Source organism: Antechinus flavipes, chromosome 6, assembly GCF_016432865.1.
Source record: "Antechinus flavipes isolate AdamAnt ecotype Samford, QLD, Australia chromosome 6, AdamAnt_v2, whole genome shotgun sequence".
Lineage (NCBI taxonomy): Eukaryota > Metazoa > Chordata > Mammalia > Dasyuromorphia > Dasyuridae > Antechinus > Antechinus flavipes.
The window spans coordinates 229,699,593-229,719,152 of NC_067403.1; the positions used below are offsets into that span (position 1 = coordinate 229,699,593).

Genomic DNA, 19,560 nt, shown 5'->3' on the forward strand with positions numbered 1-19,560 from the left:
CCTTTCAAGTGTATATTGAACTTGTTGGCCACTGAGTTTCCTTCCAACTAAATTCTGTTTTAGGGCAGGGGACGTGGAAATAGAGAAAAGGGAACAGATGAGAGGTGATGTGGGAGTAGAAACTCCAAGATATGCCTGCTGATTGGGTGTGGGAGGTAAAGGAGAATGTGGAGTTGAAAATGACTCCGAGGAACCTCGGTGAGTGGAAGTATGGGATGGGGTAGGAGCAATCAAACCTAGGATCTCGTCTCCAAATCTGGCTTTCTTTCTCCCATAATATCACCACCCTTGCCCATATCATTAAGATGCAGCCTTGATTCCGAACCACAATCCTCCTTCCCACACTGAAGGGGAGGAAAGACCTGGCCCCAGGATCCATGGCAGCTTCCAAGCAATCCGAGACAAAAGCTACTTCTTGGAAATGGGCTGGATGCAAGAGGGTGTTGGACGGTGGAGACCGCGAGGTATGTTTGTGGAGGGGGTGGGTGATTTACTCAGAGAGAGTTTCCCTTTTATTTTGATTTTGGACAACGGGGCTCCTTTAGTTCTGTTTGTCCCCTCCTTCCCTCTTCAAGGGACGGGAAAGGTCAGGAGTTTGGGGAGCCCTGAACATGGAGGGGGAGGGCATACTAACCACCTTTCTGTTGAGAGCCGAACAGTGAAAACAGCCTGTGTGTCCTTGCCAAGGAAGTACCAGTGGCCAACCAAGCAGGTGGTCCTAAGTCTGAAGGGAACTCTTGGAGAAGTGCCTTGGAGGGACATGCTCAGATTTACCAATGATCGCTTGCTTTAGAAAGGGGGGAGGCTTTCTGGAGTGAGAAGGACAGACTCCTCTTGCTCTTACATCCTGCACACATCCTCCAGTCCCAAGGAAGAGGGGTAGTCCAACATATTCCCTCCCTGATACAAATCAAAAAATGCTCATCCCGCCTCTTTCCAAAACAACTAGAGTGCTGGAAAGATTCCAACACAAGTTTACACCCACAGCAATCAGCAAGATTTTGATTCTCTCTTCCTTTGGGTGAGAAAAAAGGGAGACAGAGAGACATAACACACTTCTGCCGAGTATTTTTACATCTTCCTTCTCAAAAAGAAAAGGGTAAAAAAAATCCATAACCCCCAGGAATTTTTAGAAAAGAAAATCAGTTAGACTGGATGGAATTTGAAGAAAATTAAAAAGTCAGCTTTGATTCTTGTTTGGGGGTTTGCTTGATTTTTTTCTCATTCAGGAGTATCTTCTAGAATGACATAGATGAACAGAGTTTGAATTCTATAACCTAGTAAGTCTCCGAAACATTCAGTGTTAAAGAGAGAATAATCCAAGGATTTATTCATAAAGCATTTATTAAGCACCTGCTGTGTTCAAAGCTCAATTCTATTCTCTCTCTCTCTCTGTTTTTCTAACACGGGGGGGGGAGGGAGGGAGAGAGGGAGGAAAGAAAAGAGGGAGAGAGGGAGAGAGAGAGAGAGGGAGAGAAGAAGGCGAAGGAGAGAGGGAGGAACAAAAACACTAAAACTCATCAGTTTGCCCTTGAGTTTGCATTCTACTCTGGAAGAATAGAGTAGAACATGTCATCTCTGTTGGGGAAAACTGGATTAATCTGAAGCAATGCTACCACAGGGAAGAGAACAATGACAAGTCCAGGACCCCTGATTCGCAATCAATACTGAGGGAACAGTAGGAAGACTGGGAACTGGATAGAAATTCATCTATTCCACAAGTGGCTAAGTCCAGTCCAGCACAATCTGCCTACTAATGAGATGCTCTCCCTTTCCAAAAGACAAGTTAAAATGGCTTACCGTAGAGGCCATGCACTTGACTTAACGCTGACTTCTGGGAGATGCAAATTCAATACCAGATCGTTGCAGAAATCCTGCTCCATTATTTTCCCTGCAGGACTGTCTAGACCCACAACCATTTTAGCCATTTTTAAACTAAAATGATTATTTTTTCTCCTTTACTGAATTTAACCATTTTGACTGAATTGACCCAAATATTGACCAAGGTCTCTTTCTTTTTGCTTTGATTTTAATAGCATTCATCATTAGACACACGAATTGGCATAAACAGTTAATTCAATCCAGAACTCGCGTGGGCATAGAGACACCATCTGGAGCTCAAACTCAGATCATTTCAGCAGCTTGAAAATATACCTGATTTGGTGCACTAAAACAAGTTATTCTTTCAATTTAATTCCATTCAACAATCATTATTAAGTACCTACTGCATAGCAGTCATTACACTAGATGCTGGTGATACAAAATTATAAATAAAAAAAGTCCCTGCTTTCAACGAGTTGATATTCTTCTAAGCAAATAAAATTAATATCAACAACAATAATAATAACGCTCAGAATTATACAATGCATTAAGATTTCAAAGTCTTACAAATATTATCATTTTATAAATATTGATAAAATCGATAAATATTACTATAATATTTAATGCATAAATATTATTTTATAAATAAAATATTTATCTCCAAGGCAACTCTATGAATTAAATACTGTGATTACTTCCAAATTATATATGAGGAAATTGAGGTTAAAGATCAACAGTTAGTAAAATTTGAGGTCAGATTTAAATTCAGGGCTTCCTAATTTCAAGTCCATTTCTCTATAATCTGTATCATCCAACTGACTTTGAATATTAGCAACAACAATAATAATAGTTACCTGGGACAGGATTTGAATTTAGGTTTTCCATCTAAATCCAGAATTCTATCCAGTAAACAACATTTTGAACATCAAACAAAGGAGCCTCAATTTAGTTAGGAGTGACATTAGGGGTCATTAAATTCTACTCTATTTTACAAAGCAGAAGACAAATCCAGAAAGGTCACCCAGATTGAACAAAGGAGCGTAGATTTAGTTAGGAGTGATGTCAGGGGTCATTAAATTCTACTCTATTTTACAAAGCAGAAGACAAATCCAGAAAGGTCACCTGATCAATTTGCAAGTAAATAGTAAAGGCAGGTCCTAAAATGAGGTTTTCTACCTTCAAATCCAGGTTTGTGTCATGCTGCAGGTACTTGGATGATATGTTAAGACTATACCTGGTAGCACAGATTATTATAAAGAAGAAGAGCAGGAGTAAGCAGAGAGAGTGATGGGTAAGCTTCCCTTTAAGTAAGCAAGGGATATCACAAGGGATGGGTGAAAAGGGAATCCACTGAAAATATAAGTGACCATCTGGACAAAGGTTTGGAGGTAGGAGATGCGCTATCACATATCCCAAACAACTACTTGGTTTATTTGACTAGAAAAGGAAATGAAAGCAAAGAAGGAATATGAACTCGGACTGAAAAGGTAGATGGGAAAGAGATTATCAATCATCCAATCAGCATTTAAAAGTGTCTTCTATTGTGGTACTGTGCTAGGGGTTTTCCATGTCAGTCTGAGGATTTTCCATTTTATCCTGGAATAGTCTCTGAAAACTGGGGACCAGGGAAGTGATATGATCAAATGCGTGTTTTAGGAACACCGATTTGGAAGTTGTGTGGTAAATGGATTGAAGAGATGGACTGAAACAGAGATCAATTAGGAGACTGTTGAAGTAGTCCAGAAAGGAGCTGGTCACCGTCCCCACTAGTGTTCCTAACCTTCTCTGGCTTGGGCAGCCTAGAAGCCATGTAGGTGATGCAGGAAGGATGTCCGACCTCTTTCTCTTTTCCCTTGACTAGGGGTTTGACTGCTCCTAGGGTTTGAGTGAGATGGGGATTAACAGTTCTGCTCCCTCTGAGGAGACGGATTACCACCAGACCCTCCCGTCTGCTTCGTCCCCCCAGCGCCGTCCGTGCTCTTGGGGCTTCCGGGATTTTACTCAGCTGCTGAACTTTCTTTTAGATGCTGTTTTCCTCACTTAGTAAGTGAGCTCTTCAAGAGTAAAGAACATCCTACTGGAACGTCAGGGCTCGGCACAAAATATAACCTAATGGATGCTTTGTCATTCATTCACAGCAAAGATGGTGGGAATGGCAAGAAGAGGACAGTGGTGAGCCTTGTGCCTTCACAATTGGGAAATAAGAAAGGGAAACTAATAGACTATGATGGGAAATTGAGAATCAAGGAGATGGTGACTGGGAGGAGAGCTGAGTCCTCAGTGGAAGGAGGGAAGTGGTACCGAAGTTAGACTCGGGAAGAAACATCAATAACGACCGACTCTGGTCCAGGGCAACGTGCCTTGGAATCTCCACAAATTAACTGGAACTTTCTAAATCTAGTAGGCTGTACGAATTCTTTAATAATAGTTCTCAGATATCAAAGGACTCTCACATGTACAAACACACACACAAACACACTGCTAATTGCTCTTCTGGAGATATTTCTTCCACATACATATATTTATGGGTGTAAGTATATATATGAATATATGAATGAAGGAAGGAGCATTTATTAGGCTCTTAGTGTATAAAACACTAGAGATAGAAATAAAAATAATATGCATGTGTACATATACATATATACATATGTATACATACACATATGCATTAGAAATATAAACTGTAGGCATGTGTACATATACACATACCCATGTATATAAATATATACAGCATTAATATACATACACGCAACACATCCATCTATACTTGTATGAGTATGTATGTATGCGATATTTACATGTATTAATATATACACACATTACACATATAACACCGATGCATGTATACTAATATAAGTATGTATCTATATAAAATATATGCACGATAATATACATATATACTTGTATGAGTATTATATATAAAATGTACACATGTATTAATATATGTACACATGGAACACACATAAAACACACACACATATACTTGTATGAGTATGTATAGAATGTATATATGTATAACATATAAATGTAAATTTACATATATAATATAATACATATATACATATAACATAATACATATAAATGTATTAATATACACAATATTCATAATATGTATTGGTGTGAGTATATAGATGTTAACATACATATATACATATGGTATACATATATACATGGATTAATGTACAAACACACATCTATGAGCTTTTAAGTTCCCAATCTCCTTCCCTTGAGGAATATCCACCTATTTAAATTCAACCTCAGACACTTCCCACTTGTACTTTCTTAGGAAAGTCACTTACCTTGTTTTCCTCGATTTCCTCCGGGGGTATTAATAGCACCTGCTGTGAGAACGAAGCAAGCTATGGAAAAAGCTCTTATCACAGGGCCTGACCCATAGTAGGTATTCGATAAATGTTCATTTTGTTCCTATAATATCTATGCATATATCCATATGCAAATCCGAGGAGAGCGCGAACTTAAAAATAATAAGGGAAGGAGCAGCTAGTGGTGCAGTGGGTAGAGCAGCAGCCCTGAAGTCAGGAGCACCTGAGTTCAAATCTGCCCTCAGACAGATTTAACATTTCCTAGTTGTGTGACCCTGGGCAAGTCACTTAACCCCAATTGCCCCAGCAAATAATAATAATAATAATGATAATAAAAGGACCATGCACAACATGCTGCTGTGTACAATGCAATATATACATATGTACAAGGAGCATACACTGCATTAGCACGCACTCACAAGCGCACATGGTGGGCCTGCCCCCACAGACAGATGAACGACTCACATGAGAACCAGTGCTCACATGTACAGACAGACACAAGTCTGCCCAGTGTATGTGGACCGTATACATGTCTGCCTGCACTAGGTAGCCATGTGCACGTAATCCTGTCTTATTCTCTTTGTCCGCTGTGGAGGAACCAGAATTTAAAAATCCATTTTAAGCTTCCTGCTTCTCTTCCTCAAGCTCATGAGGGACGTCCCCTCCAGAAGCCCAGGGGGATGAGACTGGAGACTCTCATGGCTCCAAGGACAGACACCCAGAGCAAGATGAGCCCCTTTTCAATGGCTCAATCAGTGGGTTTCCGAGCCTCCCTGAGGGAGGGACACCAATCCACAAGCCAATAACCTTCAGTTCTATTAGTCAAGGTTTCTCTCATTTTCTTTTCCTCCCTCTCTCCCCACTTCCTGTCTCTCCATCTCTCTGTCTGTCTGTCTCTCTCTGTCCGTCTGTCTGTCTCTTTTTCTCTGTCTGTCTGACTCTCTCTCTCTCTTTGTCTCTGTCTCTCTCTCTCTGTCTTTCTCTGTCTCTCAATCTCTGTCTCTCTCTTTTTCCCTCTCTGTCTGTCTGTCTGTCTGACTTTCTGTCTCTCTCTCTATGTGTCTCTCTCTCTCTTTCTCTCTCTCCTCCCTCCCCCTTCCCTCCCCCTTCATCTCATTCTCATCATTCTTGGCCATATCAATCTTCTTTCTGCTTCATATTCAGGCTCTGCAAATATTTTTAGACATTGGTCATGATTCCCTCTTCCAGATGTTTAGTCATCTCTTGGACAATGGGCAAATCTCTCCTGTAATCTTTCCTCATAAACCCTAAATCATTTTTTGGGTTGGTTTCTGAGTCTTGAGGGTCCCTGAAGGATCTTGAGAATCAGAAATAGCTCAATATGAAGCTAGAGGTGGGGTCTTTTATATCACTCTATTGCTCTCACCCACTCTTCCTCCCTTTAGGGAAGATAAAATATCCAGTATCCGGTCCAAGTTAAATAAGTGTAGGTCCATTAGGTCAGAAATATTTCTTTATTTTTCTAGGCCAAGCATTTTTAAGGGGAAAACATGGACTTGACACTAGAATTCAGTTCCCGTCCCTTCTGGATTTTCTGGGATTTCACATGGCACTGAAATATTCCATAACTTGACTCATGTTATTTTCTTGGGCTACACTGGGTGATCTGAAGTTCAAGAGGGAAATAATCATCTTTCTCTAGGAATATAAAATACCCACCACAACAGTTATGATTCAGTATTATTAACAAATTTTACTCAACTAAATCCACCAGGAAACAATCTGCTGTGGTGGTAGAGAGGCCAAAATGAGCAAATGGAAAATGGCCCAGTTATTAGAATCTCAGAAACATGACCACCACAATAACAATAGGGTTAGATTTGGGCAAAGTGATTATTGCTGTCTTGTGAATTCTGACCCCCTTTGTCTTTCTCCTAATGCTCCTCTTCCCATCCCCTAGATCCCCACTGACTCCATCACAATTCTCTTCCACCATTTTCATCCAAACCTCTTTAGCCAACAATCATAAAGGGTTTTATAAACTCATGTGCAACTCCTGGAAACATTTGTCTTTTAGTAGGGGAAAATTTTATGAACCCAAGAAATGAGGTTTTTAATAATGGTAAAATTTTAGAAATTAGCAAAAGTTTTGTGAGTTTTAGTTTCGTGAGTCACAAGGGACTTTAAAATAATCTAGTCCATTCCACTCATTTAGAGATGTTAAAACCAATGGCCAGAAAGGTTGTGATTTGCCTAAGGTCACAAGGAAAACCATAAGAAGACCAGATTATGAATTTATGTCTATTGGCTCAAAAAATTAATTTTTTTTTGGGGGGGAGAGGGGGAATGGGAGGAGGAAGAAAGAGAGAAGAGGAGAGAAGAGAGGAGGAAAGGGGAAGAGAGAAGAGGTCACCATGTGTCCAGTCAATATATAAGATTTTTTCTGGGTAGCCACATAGGAGATCTCATAATAAAGAGGAAGATAACCAATCAAAAAATTTTCTGACTGGGTATGGTCACACATGCCTGTAATTCTGTTACTGGGAGACTGAGGCTGGTGGGTTGCTTGAGTTTGGGAGTTCTGAATTATTGTGAGTTCATGATGCTGACTGTCTATGCTAAGTCCAACATCAATATGGGGAAACCCCAGGAAATGAAGCCATCAGGCTGCCTAAGGAGTGGTCAATGGAAGTAGAGTAGAAGTGGAGCAGGTCAAATCTTCCATGCTCACCAGTAGTGAGATTAAAATGGTCACTGCACTTTCAGCCTGGGTGAGATGGGGGAAATCCTGAAAAGGAAGAAGGGAAGATGAAAGAAAAAGGAAGGAAAAGAGAGAGAGAAGAAGGGAAGGAGAGAGAGAAAGGAAGGAAAGAAAGAAGGAAGGAAGGAAGGAGAGAGGAAGGGAGGGAGAGAAGGAGGGAGGGAGAGAGAGAACAAAAGAAAGAAGGAAAGAAAGAAGGAAGGAAGGAAGGAGAGAGGAAAGGAGGGAGAGAAGGAAGGAGGGATGGAGAGAAAGGAAGGAAAGAAAGAAGGAAAGAAGGAAGGAGAGAAGAAAGGAGGGAGAGAAGGAGGGAGGGAGAGAGAGAACAAAAGAAAGAAGGAAAGAAAGAAGGAAGGAAGGAAGGAGAACGGAAAGGAGGGAGGGAAGGAAGGAGGAGAGAGAGAGAACGAAAGAAAGAAGGAAAGAAGGAAAGAAAGAAGGAAGGAAGGAAGGAGAGAGGAAAGGAAGGAGAGAAGGAAGGCGGGAGGGAGAGAAGGAAGGAAAGAAAGAAGGAAAGAAAGAAGGAAGAAGGAAGGAGAGAGGAAGGGAGGGAGGGAGAGAGAGAACGAAAGAAAGAAGGAAAGAAAGAAGGAAGGAAGTTTTCTGTTAATTGTGTTGAGACTGCAAAGGGATTAAAATGATTTTACATCCTCTCTCTTCCATTTTGATTTCTACTTTCTAGAAGAAAAAATATCACTAGTGCGACTAACAGAACAGGACAGCTCTCTGAAAGCACTGCTCAGGGCGCCATCTAGTGGGAAAATCATCGAACTGCCGCAGTTCACCCTCTCAATAGATCCTTCTTTCCCCTCTGTGGTACGGCTGAGTTGGGGGCTTCTGCTGAAAGAGGCCATTTTGTCATAGAGTATAGAGAGCAGGACCAGGAGAACAGAACCCATAAAGGCTGAAATAATTCAAACAAGAAGACTGAAACAGAAAGCTGTGTGGCTGTGGAGACCAAGTTTGACCCCAAAACTGTACTTTGTTTCTGATTTGCACTGTCTCTCTGCTTATCTCTGTCTCTGATTCTCATTCTGTCTCTGTCTCTGTCTTTCTCTCTGTCTCTGTCTCTGTGTCTCTTTCTCTCTGTGTCTCTGTGTCTCTGTCTCTGACTAACTCTGTCTCTCTATCTCTGTCTCTGTCTCTCTGTCTCTCTCTCTCTCTCTCTGTCTCTGTCTCTATCTCTCTGTATCTCTGTATCTCTCTCTCTGTCTCTGTCTCTGTCTCTCTATCTCTGTCTCTGTCTCTCTATCTCTGTCTCTGTCTCTCTATCTCTCTGTATCTCTGTATCTCTCTCTGTCTCTGTCTCTGTCTCTCTATCTCTGTCTCTGTCTCTCTATCTCTCTGTATCTCTGTATCTCTCTCTGTCTCTGTCTCTCTCTCTCTGTCTCTGTCTCTGTATCTCTCTGTATCTGTCTCTCTCTCTGTATCTCTCTCTCTCTCTCTCTCTGTCACTCCCCATCTCTCTTTCTGTTTCTCTCTGTGTCTCTCTTCTGTCTTTCTATCTCCTTCTCTGTCTCTCTGCCTATCTCTGTCTGACTGTCCCTCCCTCCATTTCTTTCTCTGTCTTTCTCTTCATTTCTCTGTCTCTGTCTTCTGCTTCATCTCTGTTTATTCTCCTGTCTCTTTTTCTGAATCTCCCTGTCTCTTTCTGTCTCTCTTTGTCTCTCTAAAGCCAAGCAACTATCAAAAGAGTTTAGGCAGAGTTTCTCCTGGAACCTGATCTATTAAAATGTTGCTCAGCAGATCCCCAGGCTTCCCTGTAGCTTTCCTTTCCAGTCTCTGGTATAGTAGAAAGATCCCTGGTCTGAGAATCAGAAAGACCTGGTATCTTCCTGTGTGATCCTGGACACCTGGGAGACCAGGTGGCCCAATGGGAAAAGCTGTGGATTTGGAACCAGGGTGGGCCCTGCCACTGACTCCCTGTGTGACTCAACATTTCTGGTCCTCAGTTTCCTCCTCTGGAGTTGCATTCAACGTCAGCACTACGTATTTTCTATGACCTCATTTCTCTTGTTTTCCCAACCTGTCACAGGCAGGGTTGTGATATCAGATTTCTTAGGTGCCTTCTGGGTCTAACCCTATTACTTCAATTCCCCAGTTGTACAATGTATCAGGGGTCCTCAAACTTTTTAAATAGGGGGCCTGTTCACTGTCCCTCAGACTGTTGGAGGGCCGGACTATAGTAAAAACAAAAACTTTGGTTTGTGGGCCTTTAAATAAAGAAACTTCATAGCCCTGGGTGAGGGGGGTAACCATCCTCAGCTGCCGCATCTGGCCCACGGGCCATAGTTTGAGGACCCCTGAGTAGATATTTGCCCTGCCCACTGCTCTCAATTGCTCTGAGAAAGTTCTTTGTAAACCTTGAAGCCCAATAGAAACATGAGTGCTTGTTCTCACCGGTCACTAAATATCCCATCGTCCATTAAGAATTCTAGTGTGAAGACCGTGCAGAGCCAGAAGGGGGCATTAAAAACAATGGTTTAACGACGTCCTCCTTCACAAAGAGCTCCCGTGTCCCATCAGGATGTTCTCAGCCGGGCGACTGTGAAGGATGGATGCTATTCACATACTGAGCTCTAAGAACACTCAAGTCAGCATTTACAAGCTGAGGGAAATAAATTTCCTGGAAATGTCGAAGTGATGATCTGAAAGAACATCAGCCTATTCTTCTGTCTTACAGATGAGAAAACAGCTTCAAGGAGAACATCGCTCTTCTGCATTCATGTACTCTACAATGCAGTTGTGCTTCTTGAGGTTCGTCACACACTGAAATTACATCCCTCATCTCCTCAACCTGGAATACACTCTCCGGCCTTTTGGAGAATCCCTTGTGTCCTTACGGACTGAGCTCTTTTCGAGCCTTTTACACCTTCCCTACTCCATTTCCAACTGTGAATGTCTCCTTTACCCTACAATTCCCTATTAACTGTATCCCATGCCTAAAATGCTCTCCACTCTGACTATTGACCTTCCTAGTTTCCTTGAAGATCTAACTAAAATCCCACTTTTTACAGCCAGACTTCCTTAATACCTCTTAATTCCAATGTTTTTCCTTTCTTAATTATTTCCTATTTATCCCATATGCAGATTGTTTTGTTCATATTCCTTTGGAGATTGTCTCTCTCATGAGACTGTAAGCTCCTCAAGTGCAGGGCCCATCTTTTGTCTTTTTGTAACCATAGTACTTAGCAAATATCTGATGCATAGGTGCTTAATAAATGTTTACCGAAGTGAAATAAAAATGACTTTGTATGTATTTTATATATTTATGTGTGTATGTATATATATATATATATATTTCTTCTAACAGAATAAAGTTTCCTTGAGAGCAGGAACTGTTTGTCTGTATTTCCAATATCTGTCAATCCCTGGAATATAGGAGATGTTTATGAAATACTTGCTAATTGATGATAATAAGTAACAAAACTAGGGCTCAAACCCCAGTTCTATTTCCTCAATTCCCCTAAGTATTCCCCTCTTTAAGATGTGGGTAATAAATATGTTGCCCACTTTCTGCTCTGTGATAGCCCAGGGCATGGCAGCTAGATCACATGGGGCCAGAGCAGATATTCAAACACATTAAGATTACGGGACCTGGAGTAAGTAATTGAGCTTCAGTTTCTACTTCTGTAAAATGAAGGATGGCTTGGTGGTGTGGTCTAAATCTATGGCTCTATGAAAAGAAACCGAGCCTATACAGCCTAGGGAAAGGAAGATTTAGACAAGGACAAGATGGTTCTACTCCAAGGACTACCACATGAAAAGGGGATTATACTGTTATAGATGAGTCTGGAGGGAAGCCATAGGAATAAAGGGTAGATATAAGAGGGAGGCACTATCAGAAAGAGTTTCCTAAGAGAGGTCACCTGGTGAATGTGGATGACCTCTGGACAAGTGCATTAAGGAAGGAAATCCTCAGTCACATGTAGAGATGAAAGACAGTTTAATGGGCTTCTAGTCCAATAACCTTATTTGATAAAGGGGGAAACTGAGGCCCAGAGAGAGAGATGAGGGACTTATTGAAGGTAGCATGGATAGTCAATGGCAGAATGAGGATTTGAACCCATAGCCACCACTGTTTCCAACAAACCACATGGCTTGGTGATCTCTACCATCTCTCAGAGTTCTGAGGCTCTCTGATACAGAAAACCCCCAAAAGCCTCTGTCTTTTCTGACCATTAATCCCAGTGCCCCAGATGCTAGGGACCAAAATCGGTCTTGCTGGAAGGACAAAAATAGGGGAAAGAGAGCTCCAGCTATCACAGAGAGTACTTACTCATACAATCCCCTCCATACCAGCCTCCTCGACATTCAGCACAGTAGAATCCCTTCACATAGAAGTCGTCCAGAGAGCCCCCCCAGGAGCCATTGCGGCAGCTCTTACAATTCTCAAAGATGGTACAACCTGGAACACATTCAAGAAAGACTTATTAGGGAAGAGGTTATATGGGATGTGAGAAAGACAGACGGACAAAGAGAGGAGGGAAAAACAGAAGTGGTGAAGGGAGGGAAAGAGGAGGGAAAGAAAGAAAGACAGAGAGAGAGAGAGAGAGAGAGAGAGAGAGAGAGAGAGAGAGAGAGAGAGAGAGAAAGAGAGAGAGAGGAAGAGAGAGAGAGAAGAGAGAGAGAGAGACAGAGAGAGAGACAGAGAAACAGAGACAGAGAGTGACAGAGAGAGAGAGAAAGAGAGACAGAGACAGACAGAGAAACAGAGACAGAGACAGAGAGAGAGAGAGAGAGAGAGAGAGAGAGAGAGAGAGAGAGAGAGAGAGAGAAGCAGAGAAGGGAAGAGAATAATTTCTTGGGAGCTGAATAAAGAAAAAATCATAAGCTTTGAGGCTCTGTCAAAGTCACTTTCATATGTTCAAATGGATCTTTGATTTCATTGATATAAGAATTCCTTCAGCTCAAATGCTGAGTATAAAAAAAAAAAAAATCTTGGAGTCATCGGGAGCTATTCCTAGGAATCTAGTTCAACTCAGACAACATTAACCAAGGACTTACTACTATGCAGGATAAGGCACTACAAAACCAGAAAGAAATCAACTCTTGCCCTCAAGGAGCTTACATTCTACTGCAAGAACTGCAGCTGGTACATAGATAAGTCCAATAAAATATAACTAGGGGAGGAAAAGGACCCTATCAATCAGCTGTTCTTAAGTTGTTAATACCTGAGCTGAGTTTAGAAGAAAAAGTAAAATTCTGATCATCAGAGATGAGGACCCTCTGAACATGTGACAATCCCTTCTCTTTTGTAAACAATGCGTGCAAATCACAAAATTTCAAGCCAGAAGGATCTTAGGGATGATTGAGTCCAATGGTTTCATTTTATAGATGAAGAAAACTGGAACCCAAGGGAGTTAAAGGTCATGTCTAAGTTCACAGAAATAGCCAAGTTAGGATTCAAACCCATATGATCTGACTTTCAATCTAACACTCTTTCTGCTATTTGCTGTTGCATAGTGTGATATTGGCAATACTTGTTCATATATGCAAATACATCACATACTTAAATACCTATCTAAAGATATATGTTTATGAATATATGTATCTTATATAGATATAGCTATAAATGTGGTGTGTGTATATATATATATATATATATACAGACACACACATATATATATACAGAGATACATAGCTTTATATGTAATATGTACATAGATACATATAGATTTCCAAAACTAATATCATATATATATAACTGCCTATAGATGCTACATCTATAGCACCTATATCTATAACTAAACCATATATATCTATCTAATCTATAACTAAATCATCCTTATCTATATACAAACTATGTATACATCTACTTAATCTATAACTGAATCAAACTTATCTATATTTAATCACATCTATCTAACCCAGGGGTCCTGAAACTCTGGCCCGCGGGCCAGATGCAGCAGCTGAGGACGTTTATCCCCTTAACCCAGGGCTATGAAGTTTCTTTATTTAAAGGCCCACAAAACAAAGTTTTTGTTTTTACTATAGTCCGGCCCTCCAACAGTCTGAGGGACAGTGAACTGGCCCCCTATTTAAAAAGTTTGAGGACCCCTGATCTAATCTATAACTAAATCATTCTTATCTAGATATAATCTATCTATACATAAATCTATCTAATCTACATCTAATGTTATCCTCTCTATCAATCATCTCTATTTCTGTATCTATAGCTACATCTTTATCTCTAACTATACTTATCACTTCCTGGAAAGATCTGGGTGCTAAGTACTAAAAAACACTTTCTTCTTATTCCTAGAGAAGCATAGTTGCCTTATGCCCATTTTTTCCCCTGGAGAAGTGAATCATGGGTATAATGGAGTGAATTTCAGCTAACAAATAACTGCCGCACAATGAAAGAACTCTAGATTTTGGAATCAGAGGAGTTCAAATTTTAGCTCTCCCTGTTCTTGATGGTGTGTTCTTAGTAAGTTATTCACATTTGTGGTCCTGTTTTTTCTTCAGTAAAAGGAGAGGATTGGATTAGAAGATCTCTAAGGTTCTTTGCAACCTCAAATCTATGAGCCCACATCATTTCATTTCTCTGAGCCTCAGTTTCTCCCTTTGTAAAATGAAAGGGCTGGGCTAGATTATCCCTAGGTACTGATGACTCCATGCTCTCAGTTTCCTCTTCATCTCAGGAGGGCAGGATTCTATCCATTCGATCTATGCAGCGGTCTCCACTATAGGTCTCTTGTCAAAAATTGGTATTTAACTTTGGGAGAAATTTCAAAGATGTCGGAAGGATTCTTCTGAGCTCTCTTGAGCCTTTGGTGTCTGGAAAATACATTTGAAAATCTCTGGGTTCTCCCCAGGAGAATGCTGCCCTTCAGTTTCAGTCAGCCCAAGATTCAGATGTTGAGAGTGTTAAAACTTCCATATGGAAGAATTTTTTTTAAAAAAGATAAAATGTCAAGGAAGGAATGGGTTTCTGTCTGCACCAGAAATAAGAGCCATAACTAACCTGTGGTAAACGGGATTTTGTCCAAGGATGCTGACTGAGGAGGGGGCAGAAGCACCGACATCTCCCGACTTTGTCCCAATACAAATGGTGAGTTCCTAGAAGACCACTAGGATCACCACCATGTATTCTCATCTCCTATTACTTTGACTGCACCAGACCAGGGCAATTACTCACGTGTTAATTAAGAGGAAATCCACTTCCTGGAAATGCCCAGAAAAGAAAGATCACAAATTTGGAATCAAATGCTCTAGATTTAAATTTCTGTCCTTGTAACCTATGTTACCTCGACTACATATTTTAAGCTCCCTGAACCTCAGTTTCCACATCTGTAAAATGAGATTGTTGCATTAGATGGTCTCTCAGGTTCCTGCTAGCTGTGGATCCAGGAGAAGGTGGGAAAGACTCATAATCATAGTAGGAAATTATGTGTCTGAAACTTAGTCTTCAGACGAGAGGGAGAGCTCTTCCATGCCGGGAGTCTGGATCCTGAGTCTGTGACTTCTTGGGCTTAGGGCATGTCGCCACCAGGGGGCAATCACGGCCCCATGATTCCGATGTCCAGTTTTCAGCCAAGGGTCCCGGGATGTCCCAGTGACAGAAGTGACCCACTCACCTGGGTGAATGAGACAGGAGTCGCACTCATTCTCCTCGTTCCGGCAGCAGGGGATCGTGTAGCCCACGACTTCTTTCTTCCCTGGGCACACGCACTCGATCTGATCATACTCACAGCACTCCCGACACATGATGTTCCATTCGGCCCCGGGACAGGCTTCGTTGATCACCGTGTACTCTGAAACCCAAATCAAAAGCAGCCAGATGAGGAGAGCCAGGTCGTTACTGTAAGTCACTGCTGTGATACTCTCTAGGATACCGATTCCCTGGAAAATGGTCGCTTCAACAAACATTTATTAAGCACCACCTGTATACAAGGCAATATTTCTAGGAATATTAAAAAAAAAAAGATGAGCAAGTGCAAATTATATGCACCAAGTAAATCATTTTTTTTTTTTGAGGGAAAAGCATTAACGGCTGAAAAAAATCAGAAAAATCTTTGGGACAGAGGAAGAAGCACTTAAACTGAGCCTTGAAGAAAGTTAGGAATTCTAAGAGAACTTGATTATAGGAGGGAAAAGCATAAAGGGAAGTCTATAGAAATGCATTGAAATAGGAGATGCATTTCCAAATATAAGGAGTACAGTAAGTAGGTCAGTTAGACTGTAAAGTAGAGGATGTAAAAGAGAAATATGAAATCCATCTGGAAGGACTGGAGGGAGCCAGATTGGAAAACTTTTAAGTGCTCACCAGAAGAGTTTATATTTTACCCTTGAGTCAATGGAAGGTCAATACTCTACTTATACAAGAGAATAATATGGTCAACCCCAGATTTCAAGAATCTCAATTGGACAAAGTGTATGGAAGAAGGGAGAGACTAGAAGCAGAGAGGCTGAGAGATTAGAGTAGACTAGGCAAGAGAGGATAAAAGCTTGTTTTGATTTCTATTTCTTTTATTATTAGTCATTTGGAGCTTTTCTTCATGGGAAATTCAAATTAAAGCAATTCTGAAGTTTTACCTCATATCCATCAGAGTGGAAGAAATGAAATGTTGGAGGAGCTGTGAGAAGCTTGAAGTGGAGATAAAGAAAAGAGAAGTTGTAAAAGTAGAATCAATAGAATCTGGCCACTGATCACATTCAATGACAGGCAAAAGACTAAAGAATGGAGGATGTCAAAGTTTCCAGCTTGGATGAGTGAAGAGGAAATAAAAAAAAACAAGTCCTCCTCCGACTAGATTATTACAGGTGAAAGGTCTTCTCCTTTTTTGGCCAATTACTAGATAACTTTAGCAGAGCTTCACAGCAATGTCTCTGGGTACCCAGCAGGCCTTGTATATGGTACCCCCATTGCTGATAGACTGACAACACAAAAAAGTATTTGAGATTTGACAGAACTGAGATGTAACCTACTTACACCAGGTGTCTTTGCTCATAAGAAACAGTGTTCCTTTCTGGGAAGGACTTTTATTCAATTTTTAAAATATGTATATTTATAGCACATTTACACCCCTAACTTTCTGGAAAAGAAACCCGCCAGCCATATGGTGAAATCCAACTATAGAAATTCCCCATAAGGAGACGCAGTCAGAGGCCTGCCCAGTGAGAACCCAGGCCAAAATGTGTGGTTAAATGTCTCTCGAGATCTCGGAAAAGACTTTTTAGGAATAAAGGGATAAAAGGTGAACCTGGAGAGACTGAATGGCATCTAGAGAAGTGACAAATATACCAGGACTCCCAGATTACACAATCTTCCCATTGCCCAATCGTTCCCACTGGCTAAACTCCAAATGCAAAGACATGGTTATTTAAATAAGTATCTTATCTCCAAAGCAACAGTGAGGTTAGAGAGTAGGGATTGGATTGGACAGAACTGAATGGGCTGTCCTTCCATTGGGGTCAGCCGGGCAGAATGAATGTGGTTGGAAAATCAGGAAAAGAAATTCCACCTTTGAAGCTTACCCTCTCTCTAAAAAATCATATGAAAATGAGCATTCCAAATCACTAATAACTACAAAAATTCAAATTCTAAAACTATATCTTATTTATATCATTTGTTTTTATATAACTAGAATTTCCTCCCAGTACCTTACCTACCTGCTCCCAGAAAGCCATTTCATAAAAGCAATGTTTTTAAAGAAAAATTCAGAGAAAAAGATCAATATACCAAGAAATTTGAAAATGTCTGCAGTGGTGTCTATTCATGGATCTCCTTTCTCTGCAAAGGAGAGGGATGATTTGGGTCTTCTTTTATCTCTTCTTTGGAACCAAATTTGCTCTTTACAAATTCACAGCATTCATTTTTGATTGTTTTGCAGTTCTTATTCTTTTTATAACATTATAGTCATTCTGTATATTGTCTATGTTCAACTCTGCATTAGATCATATAAGTTTTCCCATGATTCTTTGTATGCATCATATTCATCATTTCTTGTAGCATTGCAATGTCCCTTTTCATTCACATAGCACAATTTGTTCAGCATTTTATAATCATTGGGCATCTGATTTTGCTACTACATAAAAACACTGCTTTCGATATTTTGATGTTATATGGGTTTTGTTTTTTTGTTTTTTTGTTTTTAACCAATGACCTACTTGAAATTTATGTCTTGTAGTAAACTTTAAGTCAAACGGTATGGACATTTTATTAATTTTATTTATATAATTCCAAATTGCTTTCAGATTCAGAGCTCTACCAACAATGCACAAGTGGATCAATCTTACCACAGTCCCTCCATCAGTGATTATTTCTACATTTTGTCAATTTTATCATTTTGCTGAATGTGATTTGTTTTGATTTACATTTCTTTTATTATTAATCATTTGGAGCTTTCTTTCACAGTAAATTCAAATTAAAACAATTCTGAAATGTTACCTTATACCTAGCAGAGTGAGGAAAATGACAAAAGTTGGAGGAGCTGTGAGAAGCTGGCCATACTAATGTATTTCTGGTAGAACTATGAATTAGCCCAGCAATTCAAGAAAGAATTTGCTCTAAAAGTTCCTAAATCATACAGCCCTTTTGACTCAATTCTATAAATACTAGGCTTATACCCCCAAAGAGATATGTACAAAAAAAATCTAATTACAGCTTTTTTTGTAGAATTGGAAACTAAAGGAATGCTCATCTGCCAGGAAATAGCTAAAGAAATTATGGCATATTAATGTAATAGAATATTATTATAAGAGATACAAGAAATAATAAAATGGACTATTTCAGAAAAAACTGAGAAGATCTCTATGAACAAATGCAGAGTGAAGCAGAGCCAAGGGAACAATTTATACAATGATAATAACACTGTTGAGAAAAACAGCCTTGAAAGACTTGATAAATCTGACCAATTTAATGACAAACCATGAGTCCAAAGAACTGAAAATGAAATGTGTTTTCTCTCTCCTGTCAAAGAGATGATGGATTTAAAATGCACGTTGAAACATATCTTTTTGGACATGGTCAATGTGGGAGTTGTTTTTCTGGACTATGCGTATTTGTTTTTCAGACTTTTTTTATTATTTAATCGAGGATAGAAGGAAGGAAACTAACAAATACTAGGAAAAATAAATTTAAAATGAATTAATAAATAAATGAATAAATAGTTGTTCAAAAGAAAGAGATATACTAGTTTGGTGATGATGGGCAAATCATTTAATCTCTCTTGGTCCTAGTTTCCTCAGCTACATAATGGGTATTATAATGCCTATAGTCTTTACCTTACAGAGTTGTTTCAGACTCAAATGAGGGTTAAATACTTTGGAAACTTTAAGGAGCTATATAAATGTCTGTGTTATTATCTAAAGCCTATTCACAGTCTTGTAAACCTTCAAGAGCTATAGAAATGGGAGTTATTATTAGGTGTAACTATATCATTAAGGCTTAGAAATGTGTCCTTGAGGAGGGCAATTACAGTATTCCTTGAGCCCCAAGATGGTCCACTTAAAAATGTTTTCACTGACTCGAAGCTGGAGGGATTCATAGAGAAACAGATCAATAGTCCATAAAAAAATATGTGTTTTCTTAGCACCTTCCTCCTCAGAGGCTAAAACCCATAAAGATAAAATACAGTTAAGCCTTAGAGCATTCCACTGAGGTGAGTCCAAAGCATACAGAGATGAAGGAATTTACCCATAGTCACACGACCAAATAGAGGTAAGGGAGCTCTAGGGTCACTTACA

General features: G+C 40.0%; 1 protein-coding gene across 3 annotated transcripts in view; it reads right to left on the reverse strand.

Moving 5' to 3' along the window:
• Nucleotides 1-19,560, reverse strand: part of PAMR1 (peptidase domain containing associated with muscle regeneration 1) — a 103,525-nt gene that overhangs the window by 52,906 nt on the left and 31,059 nt on the right. For all 3 annotated transcript variants that reach the window (XM_051963819.1, XM_051963816.1, XM_051963817.1), the window contains exons 2-3: nucleotides 15,450-15,626; nucleotides 12,146-12,274 (exon numbers count right to left, since the gene is read on the reverse strand). In XM_051963819.1, the coding sequence (XP_051819779.1) occupies nucleotides 12,146-12,274; nucleotides 15,450-15,626 (306 nt within the window). The remainder of the gene's footprint in view (nucleotides 1-12,145; nucleotides 12,275-15,449; nucleotides 15,627-19,560) is intronic.